The sequence below is a fragment of the Camellia sinensis genome, chromosome 2 (genome assembly GCF_055761805.1).
Source record: "Camellia sinensis isolate YWXY chromosome 2, ASM5576180v1, whole genome shotgun sequence".
Classification (NCBI taxonomy): Eukaryota; Viridiplantae; Streptophyta; class Magnoliopsida; order Ericales; family Theaceae; genus Camellia; species Camellia sinensis.
The window spans coordinates 55,064,426-55,086,662 of NC_138962.1; the positions used below are offsets into that span (position 1 = coordinate 55,064,426).

General features: G+C 33.2%; 2 protein-coding genes across 2 annotated transcripts; one reads left to right on the plus strand and one right to left on the minus strand.

The window, feature by feature from the left end:
* Positions 1 to 6,506: 6,506 nt before the first annotated feature.
* Positions 6,507 to 7,602, minus strand: LOC145813727 (uncharacterized). The gene is made up of 3 exons (XM_082909624.1): positions 7,189 to 7,602; positions 7,077 to 7,103; positions 6,507 to 6,914 (listed from the first exon to the last, which is right to left on the minus strand). The coding sequence occupies exons 1-3, from the start codon at positions 7,600 to 7,602 to the stop codon at positions 6,507 to 6,509; spliced, it is 849 nt and encodes a 282-aa protein (XP_082765750.1).
* A 1,321-nt stretch (positions 7,603 to 8,923) lies between these two features.
* Positions 8,924 to 19,174, plus strand: LOC114320680 (magnesium transporter MRS2-4). Its single transcript, XM_028267750.2, has 4 exons — positions 8,924 to 9,639; positions 13,596 to 14,044; positions 16,023 to 16,304; positions 18,512 to 19,174. Exons 1-4 carry the CDS (start codon positions 9,282 to 9,284, stop codon positions 18,788 to 18,790), a joined length of 1,368 nt encoding a protein of 455 aa, XP_028123551.2. The 5' UTR covers positions 8,924 to 9,281; the 3' UTR covers positions 18,791 to 19,174.
* The last annotated feature ends 3,063 nt before the right edge of the window (positions 19,175 to 22,237 follow it).

Sequence of the window (22,237 nt, forward strand, 5' to 3'; positions counted from 1 at the left end):
TTTATGTAGCGGGGCTACTGTCTTGGAAGATGTAAGCCCTTAAGGGCATTTTATTGTTTTGAGATTAGATACCTCACATGCTATAGATTCAAGTGATTCATTTATCATTGAATGCATATTCGCATGTGAACTTTTATATAAACACTCTCTTTTTCTATGTAAGATGGATGGTTCATTGTCATGGCTTAGTGGATGTTAATTAATGTGAGTTGATCATGTTGGTTTATTTTCGGGGCGTTACAATAATGATAAAATTATTGAATTATTAATTAAAATAAAATTTTGATATCATCAAAAACTATTAATTAATTTGATGATTTATTAATAAAAGAGATTATTTGGTATGAAATTATAAATTTCAAGGAGCGGGATGTAATTTTTACAACTATAATGTAACTATATTTTAAATAAATCTCAATAAATGTATTTGTAATTTAAAAAAAGTGAAAAATGAGAGGATTAGATGTAATATTTTAATATTATTATATTTAAAAAGTTTAAGTTACAAAATTAGTAACTAAGAGCATCTCCAACGGTTAACTTAATATTTCACCAAATCTGAGTTAAAAAATGGCCATTTCCTGAATTTGATACTTCACGCTCCAACGGTTCACCTTCATCAAATATCAGTCAGGACAACCGGATGGTCGACCGACCGGGTAGAGGAAAATTTTTTTTTTTTTTAAAAACCTTTCTGAACTGTGTTGAACCAACCACTGAACTATTTGAACCAACCAAGTGAACTGACCGATGTGAACTGGTAGGGGGCAACAGGTTGGTTGACCGGCCGGTCGACCGGTAATCTTTATGTTTTTTTTTTTTTTCTTTTTTGATTTCCCTCCGTTTCTGTTCCTAATTATTTTCCTATTTGTTTTTCCCTCCATTGGTTTACCAAAATCTCATATAAACACATTATTATTTATATGCCAGACAACTACACAAGGATCATATCTTAGACAACTACACAAGGATCATATCTTAAACAAAAACAGAGGGTAATGGATACTTTGAAATCCATAATATTTACTTCATTTTCATCCTCTTCTTCTTCCTCCTCCTCTGATGAGGAGTCTGATGATGAATATATGATCACACTTTTAGCAGCTTATGAGCAGAATACCAGTAGTATGCTTCAGATTCTTAAGTCAAGTGATAGCTCAAAGAAAATAGGGGGTTCTATTGTAGGTCACAAGTATATACGCAGAGATAGAAGGCAAGGTCATGACAGATTGTTTGCAGATTATTTTGCTGCAAATCCAGTGTATTCACCTACAATATTTCAGAGACGTTTTCGAATGCGTCGTCCTTTGTATTTGCAAATTTTGAATGCAATCGAAGCACACAATCCATATTTTATTCAAAGACAAGATGCGGCTCATGTACTTGGATTATCTGCCCTACAAAAAATGACTTCAGCGATGAGAATATTATCATACGGTGTCGCAGCAGATGCAGTTGATGATTACATACGTATTGGGGAAAGCACTGTGATTCAAAGTTTGCAACAATTTTGTTATTCAGTCATTGAAATCTTTGGAGTAGAATATCTGAGATCTCCGACACCAACTGACATTGCTAGGTTACCTGCTATTGGCGAGGTTCGGGGGTTTCCGGGTATGTTGGGAAGTTTAGATTGCATGCATTGGGAGTGGAAAAATTGTCCAAAAGCATGGCAAGGTCAATACGTAGGCCATCAAAAAAAGCCAACCATTATTCTTGATGCAGTAGCTTCTTATGACTTATGGATTTGGCATGCATTTTTTGGAATGCCTGGGTCACACAATGACTTGAATGTATTAGACCGGTCACCTTTGTTTTCTGATCTTGCCCAAGGTAAGGCTCCCTCTGTCCACTACACTGTTAATGGACATAGTTACGATATGGGTTATTACCTTGCTGATGGTATATACCCGCAATGGGCAACACTGGTTCAAACAATTTCTTCTCCCCAAGGAGCAAAGAGACAACATTTTGCAATGATGCAAGAATCTGCCAGGAAAGATGTCGAGCGGGCATTCGGAGTCCTCCAATCTCGATTCGCAATTATAGGTGGTGCTATACGTTTTTGGGATCCAAAAATGCTTGCCAACATAATGAAGACTTGCATTATATTACACAATATGATTGTTGAAGATGAGAGGGAGGAGCACCTTGATTTTGATTATGAAATTTCATCTACCAACACACCAGTGCAACTTTCCTCTACTCCTACCAATGACTTTGAATCATTTTTGTCTCGTCATTTAGGTATTAGGGATAAAAATGCATATCATGCCCTCCGTAATGATTTAATAGAACATATGTGGCATCTTCGTGGTAAAAACTAGATTCACCACAGATATATTTTGTAATTTTGTTTAGTAAAGAAATAGAAGGTTGTCTTGTTTGTAATCTTCATTATGATGCACTATATTAACCAAGTAACGCAGAAGTTATGTGATTAGATGTGCTATTGTGGTGATCCAATCTTCAATATTCGTAATTGTTCTCTGTTCAATTTATAACAATCATCAAAATAATTTATTTCAGTATGACAATTCTGTTTTGGAGTTTTATAATTCTGTTTTGGAGTTGCAAGTTTGGTTCACTATTGATTCCCCAATAAGTGTAGGAACACAAATATGAAATATAAAATATGACATATATGTTTTACATGAAATGAGTGTTATATGTGGATCTCATATCATGTACATCACATTTCATATGAGACATATTTGTCTCGTGTTTTGTATTTATATTCCTACCATTACTCATTGATTCCCTTCCATCCTTAAACAGTGAATCACACATTTCCTAAGAATCTTCAATCTTTTATCAAATTAAAATTTGATGACAAATTTAGTAAAAATCACCTCCAATCTACATCAAACTTTTACAGTTGTTTCATCAAATCAAGGCAAAAAAAAAGCTTTTTACCAAATTCGTGATTCTCAAACTTTTGGGAATAGGTTTGGAATTTTTAAAAAGATTTGATGATTAAGGGTTTGGCATTTTTAAGAAGTGAGGATTGGAGCATTCAATTTTTTCATCAAATGAAGCATTCAATTAAGTAAGGGTCTGGCTCGTGGGATTCATCATGCATGCCATTATTTGTGCATTCTAATAATTTTTTTTGTAAGGATTTATCTTCAATATTTATAATTTGACTGATTGCATGCATTTCAGTATGTATATTCAATGTATTTGTATGTATATTTATTTTAAATTCAATGCATTTTCATTATTCAATGCATACATTATGTGTGCATTATTCAATGTATTTATGCCATACATTATTTGTGGCATCAATTATTTGTGCCATTCCATAAATTATTTCTGCATTATTTGTGGCATCAATTATTTGTGCCATCCGTAAATGACTTTGATGTTGATGCATTCAACCTACTTTTCTGCCACATTCAACATTGACCCTACAGACATTGAACTATATGATATAAAATCATTTATTGAACCACCTACCATTCAGAAGATATCAATTCAACCACCTACCATCCTCTATATCATCTGAACATTGCCATCACCACATTCACATTTCACATGGTTTCACTGAAGCCCTCTAACCACACACTCTACATTTTCAAGTGTGAATCTCCATCATCACGAAAGCAGCATCAGTAGGAACAGAGGAACAAGGCAGATCATCAAAACAAGGCAGATCATCAAAACAGAACCAAAAGGCAGCATTATTGGAGCAAGGTGATTCACGGGGCAACCGGTTGGTCAACCGGCCTTTTCAATTTTTTTTTTTTTTGGTTCCAGTGTGCATGCCACTCAATTCTTCAACTGGTTTATAGAAGACAGGAACATAATTTCACTATATGTTACTTTCATGTTTTCTAAATTAATGTTGTTTAAGTTTCACTTGATGTTACTTTCTTGTTTTCAAAATACATGTAATTTATTAAAACCTCAACCACAGAACATGAGTTTATTTACTTTCATGTTTTGAAAATGAATGTTTTTTACTTTCATGTCTTGAAAATTAATGTAGTTCATTTAAACCTCAACCACAGAACAAGAGTTGAGTTTAATGTTTTTTAAATGACATTAGTTTATTAAAACCTCAACTACAGATCAAGATTTTGATTTTTTCTTCATGTTACTTTAATGTTTTTAAAATGAATATAGTTTATTAAAACCTGTACTACAAAACAATATTTTGATTTGTACTTGATGTTACTTTGTAGTTCTATAAAATGAATGTAATTTACTAAAACCTGAACTACAATACTGAATTTTTAGTGCTCATGTTTTAAAACATGAGCTACATTCATTTGATATGTACTGAATACTTAAATCTGCATGCTTTTATACTACATTACTATGTTCTTAAATTTTCAGTGGCCATGCTTCATTAAAAATACATGTCTACATTTTAATTATAAGTTCATGTTTTCAGTAAGCATTTTAAAAGACAGTGTTTATGTTAATTACTTCATTATAGCACATTTTTATTAAAATTCAACAGATATTTACATCATGCCTAGAACTAAAAGAGTGAGAACAGAAGCTGGTGAAAGTTCTAACCCTCAACGACGCGAACAACAACAGCCTCAAAATCAGTCATATCCTACAGATGAATTTCTCAGTGAAAGTCATGAACTAGCCTTTCAAAATTTCTCAAGCCGACCTATTGTAACAGGGAGGAGGGTCAATCTGCCACCTCAATATGATGCACTACTAGTTAGTAAACTTGAATCAATGGGATGGCTAAATTTAATTAATTTACCCCAAAAGGTATATCCACGGCTAGTATCCCTTTTTTATGTTCACCTAAGAGTTACTCATGAAGAAGATGGAAATTTTACTCTTATCTCATATGTGAAAGGAAAGGGTGTACAGTTTGATGTTCCTACTTTGGCACGCATTATTGGAGTTGAGGTAGGTGAAGAAAATACCTATTTTCAGACTGAGGCTGAGTTAGTTAATATTGTCGGTAATGGTTCTGATGTATATACTACTATATGTCAAAACAGATTTACTGGAACTAGTCTACAAGCAAGACATTTAAAATCTTATCTTCGCATCCTCCACCGGTGGATTGTGGAAAATGTCACTCCGAAAAAAGGACATCATGATGCGGTTCCATATTTTAATGCCTATTTGTTATACTGTTTTGAGGTTGGGCAGAAGTTAGATGTGCCTTACATAATTATGAAAGAAATGGTGCTGGCAAATCAAGAAATGGGCCGGTCATTACTGTTTGGGCGCTCTTGACAAAAATTTTCAAATATTTTAAGGTTCATCTTGCAAATGAAATGGAGATCAAAATCCGTTCACCCATTACGCAATATACTGTGAATCGTGCTGGTGCAGCCGCCAATTTAATGGGAAATGATAATGCTGCAGAAGATTCAGAGGATGAAGTCCCACCAGATGATGGTCGACAAGATCCTCCTGTCAATGTGATGCCATCAACTGAACCACCTCAATATTGGACTGATTTTTTGGCCATAGAAGAACAACGTTATAATCAACGCGTTGAATGGGAACATCAAATGGCTAATCAGGTCAATTCGTTGGGTACTCAGTTTGAGACATTTGCCACTACACAGAACTCATTAATTGAACAATTTGGTGAGTTTCGTTTGGACATTAGAAGACGTCATGACATGGCAAACAATCGCATTGATAGAATTGAGCATCGTGTAAATGACATATACCATCACTACTTCCCTCCTCCATCACAACCAGATAATGACTGCTGATCGGTGTGCCATTATGTGTTTCCATTGTTTTGTCTTGTATTATTTTCACAACCTTTTGTTAGGTAAATTTCTTTTATGAATGTACTGATTTTGTAATATTATGTGATATAAAATGATCTTGGTTGGGTATTACTTTAGCACCATCTTTTCGACCTTCACTCATACCATAATCTGTAATATGTTATTAATGTTTCTGATTACTTAAATTTGTATGAAAGTTTTTGAAAGGTGTAATGGTAACCAAAGAAAAGAATAAAGGATGTATTTATATGTAAGTAGTTATCTGTAATACTGTATGTACAAAGAGACAACATATTCTTATTTGAGAAATCAGACAGAGGAGATTCATTGAGATGAAGATAAGACGCAGATTGAATGAAGGGTGAAATTATAAAACCTTGGAATTATAATCATCTATAACAATATGAAGATGTAGCCCATTGGACTTGATTGCGTAACAGAAGAACAACACCCATTTAGATAGTTGTAGGAAATTGTAGAAGAAAAAAAAATATATGAGCCCCTTATCTGACATATCCATGAAGAAGAATTGCATTCATGATAAGTACTTAGTAATTGGTGTGTTTTGTTTTTACCAATCAATATGGTATCCAAAGAAGCAGTAGAGAATAGATCGCAACCATCTCAAGAAACAAAAACTGAGCACAAATTAATTAATTTCTCATTTTACATATATAGAAAACGCAAGTGACACATTTCATATAATTGTACACAGTTTTTCCGTTTCCTTTTCCAATAGATGACACCAATAGATGAAACCAGTAAATACAGAACCTTTCAAGGTAATCTATTAGTTGTTCGAAATAAAATCTGTCGTTGAAGATCTTCGTAGTACGCCCTTTGCATTGGATTTAAATTTGTCATGTCCATTGACATTATTTTATGATCTTCATTTCGTTGTTCTCTTTCATTCATCATAGATAGGAGTTTTAGTTGTTCCTCCCTATCTTCGGCCCTTCTTCGACGCTCTGCAGCTTTCTGGTTACGGTCGATCGCCTTTTGTTCATCTCGCTTAATAGTTCTAGCAGAAATAGTTGATAACACTTCAACCAGTTTGGATTGGTTGGCAGCCATTTCATCAAATCTACTATCGTGGGTGGTTTGATTCTTCAACTTCTCTTTCGCTGCTTTAGTACCAATTGGTTGTGTTGATGGATTAGATGGTTCTTCGGGCAGAACATTATTCTGGTTGGATTGAAATGCATCAGATTCTCCAGTTGGTGGATTAGAACATGGATAAGCATGTTGCGTACTCTTTTTGGATTGTGTTCGAAATTCATCTCACTTACAACTTCGGCGCAAAATATCCCAACATGTATCAAATGTGAAGTGTTTTTTCTGTATTACATGATACATCCGCTTTGCTTCAGCGACCTACAAGAAAAAATTACAACAATTTTAATAACAAATATGCATTTACAGAAGAAATTTGATATTTAATAACACAAATAAATGTTACCATGTCTGCCTCAGTTGTTCCACTTTGTTGCCTCAGTTGAATTTGTTCAAGAAAACCACAAAATTTATTAATTGCCTTTTGCATGACAGACCAATGGTGAGACAAAGAAATATGGTTTCGATTTGATTCACCACTCAATTGTGAATTAAAATTAACAAGTACTCGTTCCCAAAATATAACCATAGTCTGACTATTACCAGTAATGGGATCTTGAGAGACTGCTAACCAAGATCTACATAAAGTTTCATCTTCTATAATTGTAAATGCTTTACCACGAGAAACACAAGAAGTTTCTGAAATGAAATGATTATCACTGCTCTGCGTGTTCTGTTCTCGCGAAGTTTCCGACACAAAATTAATATCAGTGTTGTGCTGAAACATTTGTGATTCTTCAAACATTTGAAAATCTTCCATAACTTCAAAAAAATACAGTACATATAATATGTAAAATAGTAAAAAATATTAGAATGGTATACAATATAAATTAAAGTTTCAAAGGAGAAAAATCACAGAAGAAACAAAATTCACAACATACAATGTAATGCTCTTCTCAAAATAAAAGACTCTGTCATCTTGATATACAAAACTGATATATTTTATAGCACACATTATCAACGGTAAATTTTAAAAAAACTCTGTTCATGCAACGGTAAATTTATTAAAAGAGCTACTTTTTAAAATATGTATATGAGCGGCAAATTATCAAAAGACTCTGTCCATCCAACGGTAAATTTACTGAAACGACTAATTTTAAAATATTTATATAAAAGATAACAATTTGAATTATATTTTCAATGAAATTGAAATTTATATCACCCTTCAAATTATTTCAAATTATTCCAAGTCCACAATTCTACCTGTTCAAACCAAACCTGTCAAACCAAACCTGTTCAAGGCAGTACCATTCTCATGCGTAGACCGGGCGACCGGATGGTCAACCAGCCGGTCAACTGGCTGGTTGACCGGTTCACCTACACAGCTCAGGCCACGGACCAGTTTAAACCCATCAGTTCAGCCAGTTCAAACCCCTCATAGTCCAAACCTGTCGCATAATCTGATGAACCGGTTGACCAACCGGTCGGGCAATCGATGCATCTCTTTCAATGGTCAGTAACAGTGATTTGATAAAATCCAGAACTTGTTCTCAGTTTGATACTTTTTTTGCTGATTTCTCATTTTGATATTCATTTGATGCAACGGTTGGAGCATAGAAAAGTACATTTTTCATCAAAATTTAAATCTGATATCAATTTTGGTTCACCGTTGGAGATGGTCTAACATGATTAGTCTGATTGATCATAACTTTTGAAAAAAAAATAAACAATAACACAAGCACGGCATTTTTGGATTTTTTTTTTTGAGGACATAAGAAACATTATATTAATAAACAATAACATTACATAAATGGGATTTTTTTTTTAAAGTTTATGATATTAATATTTTATAAGATAAATGACATACAATATTTTTATACTAGTTAAGATCCCTCAATATTTTTCACGGAGAAATTTTGTTTGACTACGAGAAATTTTAATTTTTACTGAGAAAAATTTCTCTGTGATCATATCAGACAAATTTTAAAATTTCTTTAAGTCGAGACTAAAATTTATTTGAATCAATTTTTTTTTTGTAAAAATATTAAAAAACCTTAACTAATAAAAAAATACCTTAAAATCTCCCCTACTAAACAAAATTAAAAAGGGGTATTTCATTAGTTTCTCTTACATAAATCAGACATCAAACCTCAAAGGCTATTCAACTAAACAACAATACAAAAATTAAAGACTAGAAAAAATTAAAGAAATAAAATTATTAATAATTAAAAGGGTATAAATAAGAAATTAACCAGAGCACAGGTTAGTTGTTGCATTATTTATTAGCATCCACAGCTTCGTCGCGCTTGCCTCTGCGAATCTTTGAAAGAAAAGGCTTGTTTATGGAAGAAGACGCACAAGAATCATCCGAAGAAGAAGAAGAAGAAGAAGAAGACAACCATCCTTCTCTCCTCCATTCCTTTTTCATGGCCTAGACAGACAAACATATAAATCTAGAGAGAGAGAACCAGAAGAAAGGCATTAGGTTTCAGAGAGAGAATGGGGAAGGGGCCATTCTCATTTCGCCGGACGAGCAGCCGTCGACGGATGAAGAAACCGCCGCACACGGAGGTTGAGGTGGTGTCTCTGTTGCCGAACAATGCTATTGATGCGCAGTCGCCGAATAACGCCGCCGCTGCCGCCGTGAATAACTCGATCTCCGCCATGGTGGCGGCGGGGACGTCGATCAAGCCGAAGAAGAAGGCCGGAGGGGCGAAGCTGTGGATGCGGTTCGACAAGTTCGGGCAATCGGAGCTGATCGAGTGCGATAAGAGCATGATTATTAAGCGTGCGTCGATTCCGGCTAGGGATTTGAGGATTCTTGGCCCCATCTTCTCTCACTCCTCCAATATCCTTGGTAATTCCTTCATTTTCAAATCAATCTTTGATCCATTTTCACACACACAAGCATTCACATACACATACATACCTTCTTCTGTTTTTTTGATAAATAAGAAAGCCAATTCAGAGACACATATCTGCATTCATGTGTATATATATACTTGCAATTTAATTTCTACCTTTTGTGACCTTTAATTGATTTTTTTTGTTTTCTTTTTGTTTTTTTCATTCCTTGTTAGTGTATGTTAGGATCGCCCAAATGGTATGAGTAGGGAGGGAAAATTACGACTCGATTGTATTTGTTGTCCCAACCTGATTTTAATAAATAATTGTTTGGGAAAATATTGGTAGGGTAGGGTAAATTATAGGGGGGTAGTAGGAAGGTTAAAACTATAAGGATTAAAGTATGAAATTGTATTATCAAAATACTTGAGTTTAAAATAAAAAATTCGCACGAAAAATCCAACCCATTGCCATCCCTAGGTATGAAACATACATTGGAATATTCCACTAGGTACGGGATATAAGAATTATGTTAGACCTAACATTTGGTATTATAGCTAGCATCATGTCATGAATTTAAGTTGCAGGGGGGTTCAACATATAGGCTGGATTTAAATTCCTTGCAAAGGTGTTGAATGCCTAGGTGAGTGAGGAGAAAGGAAAGGGCTACAATTGAGATAGTGTTGTTGATGTGGACATTCGGCTCAGAAGCGTGCTTGTATGTTGCAATCAAGGTTGTAAATATGATCATGGTTGTAGGGTATTCTGGTATGAGATGGAATGGAATATAGGAATTGATGGCACCTAAGAATTGATGGTACTTGTTCCATCATACCTTGTTCGTTCAGTGAAGCAATTTTGTTAGCGGGTAAGTACGAAATAAAAACATGCACATGTTATGCAATAACACTTAGGCCATGTTTGTTTGGGTAGACATGTGATTGGGATTGGACTAATAGTCCAATAAAATTATTAATCCGATGTTTGATTAAAAAATTTAAGTATGAACTAACAATGCATCCGGATATGGTATCTCACATATGATGAATTATTCAATCTCACGTAGGGGGTGAGATATAAATTGAAGGATTAAGTCAAAGTCTGGACTAACTTATCAAATGACCATAATAGAGATATTATGGTCAATATATTAGATGTCTCATGTCCTGTCATATGCTATCTATTCCAATTAAAGAAACATCGGATTGGATAATATTTTGTTAATCCCTCCTTATAATCCTAACTCAATCTAAACATAGGATAAGATACACAATCGAAAGGGATTCGTAGTCCTAGGACTACTAGTCATGAAAATGCTAATCCAATAAATTCTTAACTATTTTCCTATATAATGATAAAATTATTGAATTATTAATTAAAATAAATTTATGATATAATTAAAAACTATTAATTGATTTGATGATTTATTAATAAAAGAGACTATTTGTTATGAAATTATAAATTTCAAGGAGCGGGATGTAATTTTTACAACTATAATGTTAATTATATTTTAAATAAATCTCAATAAATGTATTTGTAATTTTAAAAAAGTGAAAAATCAGAGAATTAGATGTAATATTTTAATATTATTATATTTAAAAAGTTTAAGTTACAAAATTAGTAACTAACATGATTAGTCTGATTGATCAGAACTTTTGAAAAAAAAGCACAAGCGTGATATTTTTGTTTTTGTTTTTTTTTGAGAACATGATAAACATTATATTAATAAACAATAACATTACAGAAAGGGAATTTTTTTTTTAAGGTTCATGAGATTAAGATTTTATAAGATAAATGACATATAATATTTTTATAGTAGTTAAGATCCCTCAATAATTTTCACAGAGAAATTTTGTTCGACTTAGAGAAATTTTAATTTTCATAGAGAAAAATTTCTTTGTGATCATACTAGAAAGGGCTAGGTGAGTGCAGGAGAAAGGAAAGGGCTACAATTGAGATAGTGTTGTTGATGTGGACATTGGGCTCAAAAGCGTGCTTGTATGTTACAATCATGGTTGTAAATACGATCATGGTTGTAGGATATTCTGGTATGAGGTGGAATGGAATATAGGAATTGATGGCACCTAAGAATTGATGGCACTTGTTTCATCATACCTTGTTCGTTCATTGAAGCAATTTTGTTAACGGGTAAGTACGAAATAAAAACATGCACATGTTATGCAATAACACTTAGGCCATGTTTGTTTGGACGGATATGTGCTTGGAATTCGACTAATAGTCCAATAAAATTATTAATCCGATATTTGGTTAAAAAATTTAAGTATGAACTAACAATGCATCTGGATATGGTATCCCATATATGATGGACTATTCAATCCCACGTAGGGGTTGAGATATAAATTGGGGGACTAAGGACTAGTTTGGCAACCTTAGAAAAAGCCAAAAAGTTACCCAAAAAAATTAAAAAATTATCACTATTCATAAAAAAAAATTAATATACAAATATTAAAATAAATAAACTTTTTGGCCCAAGATTGGTATTGACGTGATCAAGTAGTCAGTGACAGAGAAAAAAAAAAATATTACAACTGGCCAATCACAAAATTGGATGGTAAAGTTGGGCCCGTGGGGGCCCACCATGGGTCCCGTTTTGATAATCTGAACCGTTTAATATGTAGAACTCGTCTAGTACTATATGCCTGCAAAAAATCACGTCTATCGGATATCGCTAACTACATGATCAAATCAGTTTTGTATAAAAATGGATGGTGTTATAGTTAACAGTTAACAAAAAAAATTAACACGATCATATAGCTATTGGTATCCAATTAACATGATTTTTTACAAGCATATAGTACTCGACGAGTTCCACGCATTGAACGGTTTCGATTAGAAAAACGGGACTCGTGGTGGGCCCCCACGGGCCAGACAACACCATCCAATCAAAGCCTGAGAAGGAGACAATATTTTCTCATCTACTCACTCAGCCTACTCCATTGCCAATCCACTGTCAGTCCGTATGGCCTCCTATCCTATCTTCTCCTACACACTTACTTATACAATTTTTTAATACACATTTTTTCATAAAAAGTCAAAAAGTTAATCCTAACGTCCATATTTTTTTCCTCAACTTTTTAGCCCAAAAAGACAAAAAATGCACTTATTTAGGACATCCCTAAGTCAAAGTCTGGACTAACTTATCAAATGACCATAATAGAGGTATTATGGTCAATATGTTGGATGTCTCATGTCCTGTCATATCCTATCCATTCCAATCCCCTTAAACAAACATCGGATTGGATAATATTTTGTTAATTCCTCCTTATAATCCTAACTCAATCCAAATATAGGATAGGATATGCAATCTAAAGGGATTCGTAGTCCTAGGACTATTAGTCATGGGAATGCTAATCCAACCTAATTCAGTCCACCCAAACAAACATGGCCTTAGGGTATTACAATGATGTCAAGGCTTTGGGTCAATATTGAACCTTTGAATCCTTGGCAATGTTTGTTACAACTTTCAACTTCATGCTAGCACCAGTTCTCTTTATGTTCTTATATATTTCTTGTAGTCTTTTAAAATGAATCCTTGTTGTGCTTGTGTCTCTTGGGCTTTGGATGCTTTATTCCAAAATTTGGAATTTTAAGTTTGTCCATTAATTACATGTGAAAATCACATTTTGATGAGTGTATTTAGCATTTAGTGGTACGTTTAGTAGGTGAAAAAATATTTAGATTTAAGCACTTGATGGAGTTATCAAACAACCCTTTAGTTCTTGTTTTCATTTCTTTATCCCCTAATAATGCTGTTTTGATTTCCTATTCATGTGTTCTGACATCAAGAAACCCCCTGGTCTCTTTTAGTTATAATGATCTTGGAGTAATTTATTTTTCTTTTATTTGCTGCTAGTGATACCTACATAGATGGACAACTTTGTATATATTAGTTGGTTGTGATGAGAGAGTAATGTTGGTTCCTCCCCCTCCTCTTCCCTTCTCTTGCAGCCAGGGAGAAAGCCATGGTTGTCAACTTAGAGTTTATAAAGGCTATAGTTACAGCTGAAGAAGTACTGTTGCTTGATCCTCTCCGGCAGGAGGTTCTTCCGTTTGTGGATCAGTTGAGGCAACAAATTCCTCATAAAAGCCTGTCCAAGATCCAAGGAGGGGGCCAAATGGATGTACAAGACAATGAAATGTGTTCGTCAACTGGGGGACAATGGCTACCTGTTCCTGAAGCTGTGGAAGGTCTGCAGTGTGAACTCCCATTTGAGTTTCAAGTTCTTGAGATTGCATTGGAAGTTGTTTGTACATATCTGGACTCCAGTGTGGCAGACCTTGAGAGAGATGCTTACCCTGTGTTGGATGAACTGGCAAGGAATGTTAGCACCAAAAATCTTGAGCACGTAAGGAGTTTGAAAAGCAATCTGACCCGTTTGCTTGCACGGGTACAAAAGGTAAACTTTATTTATTGCTTCTTCTATTAGATAACAGATTACTTATGTTACGGTGTTGGTGCACTTGCCGGTTATTTTTTCATCAATGTAGACATGGAAAATTTTGAAAATATTAATGTGAGAAAAGAGGAAAGGGCCTGCTCGATCAGTAGCCTCATTTTAATTGTTAACTTTGCATGAATTGGAATTTGTGGCATCATGCTAGAACCCTGCTGTTGCAGAATCCTACCTTTTTATTTTTTTTATTTTTTTTATGCCATCCAAAATTTGAAGGCCAATCTTTTTGTAGGATGTTTTATTGAGTTACGTTTGCATCCCTAGTGTACCATGTCTTGTGTTAGAAATCAAGGTGTCTGAGAATGATGACAGAGATAAGAACTCCCTGCTAGTTGACATTTCTAGAGATAGAGATGTTCATAATAAATTTTGAGGTCTGGGGATGTGAAAGATTCAAGACTGCTTAGAACTATGTACAACTTTTAGATGGAACATCAGTGTTAATTGCAGATCAGTGTAGCTAGCTGCTTGAGGATGATGTTTTGTTTTACATTGAAGATCGTGGTCCTGCTAGCTACTTAAACGTGTCCCTTTTTTCACAAAAAAAAAAAAATTCTTTGGACCCGGACATGCTTTGGACACTTGGGAGACACCAGTGTCCATCACTTAGACACCATGAAACTAATAAGTTTGACCAAAATATCCAGGGATACAATGATTAGAGAAAAATAGTGTAGATTTATAGGAATTAGTTTTATGTTGCATTTTTTTTATTCTCTGAATGATATATTCAAACTATAAATTTTGTGAGTGCCCCCACATTGAGTCATGCATTTTTGAAAATTGTCCAGTCGGCACGTCTATGTCATGTCGTGTGTTTGTGCTTCTTAGTTAACTGGAGAAGTCCAGTTGTTTACTGGCGGGTGTTGGCAGGTGCAGGCATGTGTACCTCTGTCCCCCACTCCCACCAGCGCTTAAAAGGTAAAAAAGAGAAGAAACAAAAAAATTGATGGGGAAAAAAAGTGCGAGTATTACCTTACTGAAGTACCCTTGATTCTGAGAAATAATGTTAAGTTCTCCTTTCTATCAACCCAGATTTGAATGAAAACATTGGTTAACTTTTTTCACCAATACGGTTCTAAATTGGTTTTCTATTGGACCGGACAATGTCAGGTTGGTTACTAAAGTTACACCCCCTTCTATGGTTAGTTTTTAGGGCAAGTTACAAAAGCCTACTTTCCTTTGTGGTTTATGTCAATTGCTTCAAATTTCAACCTTAGCCAGAAGCTGTCTTATTCCAAGATTAGAACAATATTAATTATCAACCCTGAAAGCAACGATATCATCTACTCCCTCATGATAAGCTTTCTATGTTTTGTCCCGTTATTGTAATTTAGTGGCATGTACCATAAGATGTGTCATACATTTCAGTGGCCTCTTATGGGGCCATTGCATGCAGGTGCAGTTTAATATACTGTAAACAATTCAATATTGAGTTGTGGATGGAAAAGAGTTCGGACATGGACTTCTTTTGCGTGGGATATACTCCGGTTTCCCACAAGTTGAATATATATATATGATCAGTTCAAGGGAGGGGAGGGGTTGGGGGAGGGATAGTTGGGGTTTGAACCCCAGTACACATGAGCTGGCTTCAAGGCCTGTACCACTGGGGCAAGCCACGGGCTCCACTAGTTGGATTTTCTCATCTATCAAATTGTGCAATAGATGCAGCTGAAGGTTTATGATTGAATTATGGAGGTGTAGTGGAAGTTTAGTTTCCCAATTTTAATTGAGTTCTTTTTGTGTCATTGTTAACAATTATGGTATTTTCCAGCAGAGTTGAAATTAAGTAAGCATCTCCTGTTAATGTTTGGTATCTCCTAGACTAAATAGGTCTTGACATTTATTACATGTTATTGATGGTATGCCTTTGCTTTTATTTTTTTTATTTAATATGAGACAGATGTTTGTTTGATGTTAGGTGCGCGATGAAATTGAACATCTTTTAGATGACAATGAAGACATGGCACATTTATACTTAACAAGGAAATGTATTCAGAATCAGCAATCTGAGGCTTTGTTAGGAGCTACAGCTTCAAATAGCATTGTCAGTGCTGGACCACATCTTCGCCGTTTTGGCTCTATCAGGAGTGCAAGTTTGGTGTCAAGCAACTATTTGGGTGACCATGATGTGGAAGACCTGGAGATGTTGCTCGAGGCTTATTTCATGCAGCTGGATGGGACTCGTAACAAGATACTCTCTGTAAGTATTATTCTTCATTTCTTCTTAACTGTAGCTTGGGCAGAATTCAAAGGAGACTAATTACAATAAACCATCTTAAGAAAGTTGTTCCTGCATTGAATTATCACTTACTTTTTTATATGCACGTTATATATCTGGTTGGATATCAAGCTAATTTCGCAGGCTTAAAAGTATTTTGTGACGGTGACGTACTAACCTTTCTCAATTGTACCCCTCCAAAAAAAAGAGAACCTTTCTCAATGTTATAATGCCTGTGACTTTCGGTCATTGCAATCCGGCCTGTTTGATAAAACTGAAAATTAAGTATTGAGAAATTTTAGTATTAAATTTCTGGTGATGATATATTTAAGTAATGAATTTTTAAAATTGCAAATTTTGAGATAAACATGTAGTTGAAAATGAAAACTACTTTTCACTAAGCTTAATCAACATTCAGCAAATTACTATTGCTTTTGTATACTTTGGTTCCGACTTTATGAAGTTTAGTTCCTTGTTTGAAAATCTTGGAGGCTGCTGTACTTTACCACTGGGATTCTTGCTGAAGAATACTGCTATCTGTAGAGAAGGGACTGATGAACTTTCCACTGGCATTCTTCCTAACTAGAGAACGTACTTCTATCTATAGAAAAGGGGTACTGTAAGCAAGTTCTCCATGCTACCATAATCTTTTAACGTTTTGCTAGACAAGACAATAATTACACTAGAGCCTTTTTACTATCATAGTTGTGGTGGGCCCACCCAGCCGTCAAAACAATTAGTAAGATATATGATAGATCCTAATTGCTTAACAATGGTTTGCGGAAAAAAGAATTGCGCTGTTAAGGAAAGAAATATAGCTAAATTTTGTTGATCAATTTTCTATCAAGTGCTTTAAACTTGGGATTTCAATTTTGAGAATTATTATTTAGGTGCTCCCTGAATATTTCTTGGAAAAGTACCTTAAGTGAAATTAAGGCTATGTTTGGATGACAGAGTTCAAGGAGAATTAATGGGGATCCCATTACGAGGACTTCATTGCTAGTAACAAAATTTGTGTGTCAATGCAATTGAAGGCTATGTTTGGATCTTGGTTTGGGGAAAAGAAGGAAATGGAAAATTTAGGTAAAGAAAATGAAGTAAGATTTTTTTTTCCTTTGTTTTTTTTGGTTGGGTTTGGAAAATGAGAAGAAAATAAATGGTTCCTCTTTTTTATTCTTTATTTAGTCATCCATAAAAAATGAATATGTACAAGTAATTTCATTTCCCATACATTTTCTTTTCTCTTGAAAGCCTCAAGATTCCAACAGAGCATTGTAAGAAAGGGAAATAGAAAGAAAAGGTGAAAGAATTGATAGGATTCAAATTTCAAGTTATGTTTGGTTGAGTTGGGAAATAGAGAAAGAAAAGAGCCTAATGCTGTGTTTGGTTGGAGGATTTGGAGAGGGATTTGAAAAGGGAAAGGGAAAAGGTGTGTAAAACTATGTGAAATGTAGGTATATTTTATTCGCATTTCACCTAACTTTTCCCTTTCCCTTCCCCTTTCCAAATCCCTCCTCAAATCCCCAAACCAAACATAGTGTAAGTGAACCCAAAAGACAAAAGGTGGGATTGTATTTCTCTCACTTTCTTTTTTCCGGTGTTTTTCATTATAACCAAACAAAAAGTGGGATTGCATTTCCTTTTTCCTTTCCATTTCTCTCATCGAATCCTCCAACCAAGCACAACCTTAATGTTTGGATCACTTGGGAATTCTCTATTTGAAAATAGTGAAATTCTAGATATTATTGTTCCGTCTTTCTTTTTCTGCTTGGGTAGTTTGAGAATGTGAACTTCCCATTGGGGGTGTGGAAATGAGATTCCCAATTGTTGTGGTAATCTCATTCTGTTTTGGAAGGTAAACCTGCTGCTCACATTTCTTGTCTTGGACACACCCACACAACGGAATGAATGAGACTTGGAATTAGATTCCCATTCCTCTTCTTCATTCTTGCCATAGCCTGAATATTTAAATCCATATTCTAAGATGTGAGGACATTCTGTTGTTGTATTAAGTTTTTAGAGTTTTGGTTATATATGAAGGCAAGGTTTTCTAGACTGGGGCATTTGGCATCTTGTGATCTTTATGACAATATGTTGGTATCTGGTATAATAATGCATTGATGTTCTTCTTTCTCCCAAAGAGATAATAATTACATTTATGAGAAAATTATTTTCTGTGATATTTGCAGGTCCGTGAGTATATTGATGACACAGAGGATTATGTCAATATCCAACTTGACAACCAGCGAAATGAACTTATTCAACTGCAGCTGGTATTGACCATTGCATCGTTTGCTATTGCTGTCGAGACTCTGATAGCTGGGATGTTTGGTATGAACATCCCTTGTCAATTGTACAAAATTAACGGGATATTCAACATCTTCGTTGGAGTCATTACTGCTGCCTGTGTATTACTTTTCCTGCTCATTCTAGGATATGCCAGATGGAAGAAACTGATTGGATCGTGAGCTCTATGTCTTTTAACATCGTAGATTTAGAAATTTCATGGGCTCATGTTGTTCCTTTTGCCATGAAAAGTCTTAAATTTTAAGCTGCAGTTTCAGGCCCCGTATTAAAGCGACTTTTTGTTTTTTTGGGTCTTGTGTTGTAATATGCTTGGATCATAGATCCCTTTATAATCTGCTATACAGATGTTTTATAATTAAAAGATATAGAAATTTCTTGAGCTGAAAATTCTCTCCTCTGTTTTTTTGGTTGGTTTAGGTATGTGTGAATATTCTAGTTTGGCTGGTATTAGGGTGCTCAACTTGGATGTAGGATAAAAATGTATACACATTTATATTACAATTATATTTATGGGTTCATGTTCGTAAGGAACTTTTGTTGACCAACTCTGGAATGATTTTCTGACTAAATTATTCAAATCCCATTAATGTACTGTACTGTTCATTCTGTGATTCATCTTGGGGTTTCAAGGCTTGACTTATATTGGGGGTGTTTGGTGGGGTGTTTTTTTAACCAACTTATGGCTTCTAGTCTTTAAAAAGTTATTTTGAACTGTTTAGTTATACTTATTTCAAACAGTTTCTGATTTTAACAATTTATTTTAAGTCAAAAAAGTTGATTTTGAGAAACTGCTCACTCTTTGTTTCTGATTATCAGTTTTTGCTGTGGGCATGTTAATTCACGGTTATACTCTTAGATATTTTTAATTGTCTTAGAAATAGAAAAAGACACAAATGGACTGTAAAATATTATTATTATCTTTTATGAGAAATATAGACAAATAGTGAATAATAAAAAATAAAAGTTAATTGAAAAAGTTACTTCACAGCTTATTTAACAGACACTATTCAACAACTTAAATTTATAATCCAACAGTTATACCAAATAAATTAATAGTTTCTAATTAAAATCATAATCTATAATTTGTTAAGTTATAATTTATAATCTGTCTTAACAACTACACTAAACAGGACCTTGTAACTTTGTTTTGTTGCACGTTCACAATTTAAATTTTTAAATTCATTTAGGTTGTGTTTGAATCATAAATTTGAATAGGAATCTGATAAGAGAGGGAAAAAATATAAATAAGATGTGAATTCATTTTTTTTTTTTTCTCTCCCTCTTTTCAATTTTTTACCAAAATTGATGGTCCAAACACATTTGAGAGACTTTTTAACGGTTTCAACTCTTTTTTTTTTTTTTTGAAACTTTATACTTTCTCTAAAGTAATGCACAAGAAAAAGTTGTTGCCAAACAAGGCGCAAGTTGTGCACTAACCAATTATGAGCAACTTGGAAGCTTTATGCAAAAGTTATTTCTTCATATACCATTAGAATTTTAATATAGAATGACAAATTTGAAAATATAGCTTACATTGAATTTAATTTTTTAAAGTGAAAGGATGCAAGGTTGCAACAGCATTCTGAATCGTAATTATGTATAATTTTTATGTATACAACACTTCTTTTCTTTTATTTATCTCTCAAAAAATTAAATAAAAATACAAGTACTCCTCATTATAAGAAAGACAATAAGAAAGAGTTTTGTTCTATACAAGATCTGGTCATGTTATAATTTGATATAATATTGATAGACAGTCGAGAGTTAAATTTTTGTCAAATTACATTATAATTTGATTTTTAACAACTGTTATAACATGACGTTAGAATTGTTATAAGTTCAAAACCACACAATCATGTAATGATTTGTCCCTAAATAATAGAATTCACATGATCGCGTGGCTCGTAGCAATGTTGAATACTGTTCTAAGAACACACTACTTTTTTCAAAAAGAAAAAAAAAAAAGGTTAAAGATATAATAATATATGTTTGTTTGGGTAGACATGAGCTTGGGATTGGACTAATAGTCCAATAAAATTATTAATCCGATGTTTGGTTAAACAATTGAAGTACAAACTAATTATTTTAAACTTGACTATTATTTAAGATAGGATACATAATCCAATGAATTCGTAATCCTAAAACTATTAGTTATAGAAATGCTAATCCAGTCCGCCCAAAACATGGAGATAATGTATTTTGAGTTTCTCAATCCTGTCTGTCTCACCACTCACCAGCTGTGAGAATCCAACACACAGTTGCAAGTTGCAAAAGAAAACAAAACTCCAACTAGGCAAAGTGTACAATAAGACAAGTCCTTTTCTGAGCACTGTGTCAAATTTCTAGTATTCCACCCAAATGTGGCCTATTTAAAAATGTACCCCTTAAAAAAAAAAAAAAAAAAGACCCAAAAGTAGTTGTTTCATTTTATTTGGCTAAAATTAGATAGAACTACTTTGAAATTAAAAAAAAAAAAATACAATCAGCTTGTTTGGCTATGGTTTTCAAAAAATTTTATTTTTTTATTTTTTGTATTTTAACGTTTTCAATGAATTTTTTTAATATTTTAAGCAAATTTTTAAAAAAATTTAGACACACCTAACATAAATACACTAAAAATATAATATTTGTGAAAAAAATATTTTAAAAATACACTAAATACCAAAAAATACAAAAATAAAAAATTTAGTACAATTTTCATATTTTTGTGTATTTATTAATTTTTTTAAAAAAATTTTACAAATATTTTAGGAAAAATTACACTAATAGTCCTCATAGTTTAGGGCTTTTGTCACTTTGGTCCATAACATTTCAATTGTGACACATTTGACTCTGAATTTTGAGTCTTGTTTCAAATAAGGACAATTGAAGATATCATTAGATTTTTCAAGGGTAAAATTATCAATTTGATAAAATATAAACTAATTTGACAAAAATAAATGTCAAACAAATATTTTTGAATTTTTAAAAATTATTTCTATCTACTAAAAATAAAATTATATAAAATTGATAAATCTTTTAGACATTTATTTTTTTTTTTTACCAAATTAATTTTTATTATGTGTTTGGATGATAATCATGTAAAATTAAGTTTTAAAAATTAATCACGTAATTTTTATTAATGTTTATCAATTTTACATAATTTTATCATTGGTGAATAAAAATAATTTTTAAAAAATTAAAAATATTTTTTTGACATTTATTTTTATCAAATTAGTTTATATATTTATTAAATTGACGATTTTGCCCTTAAAAATAAACAATGGTATTTTCAATTATCCTTATTTGGTACAAAATTCAAAATTCATGGTCAAATATGTCACAATTGAAAAGTCAGGGATCAAAGTGACACGAGTTTCAAACTATAAGAACTGTTAGTGTAATTCTCCCAATATTTTACTATTTAGATACATCTAAGTAATTTGCATCTAAAAAGGTAAAAAAAATTATTTAAATTTTAAAAATATTCACTAAAAATCAAAAATATGAAAAATAAAAAATTCAATTTTCATAAAGCTGAAACATTACACACTTAATAAGTTTTATAATTTTGACATAATTATATTAAGTTTATTTGTGATTTTAATTCACATAATATTTAATTCATT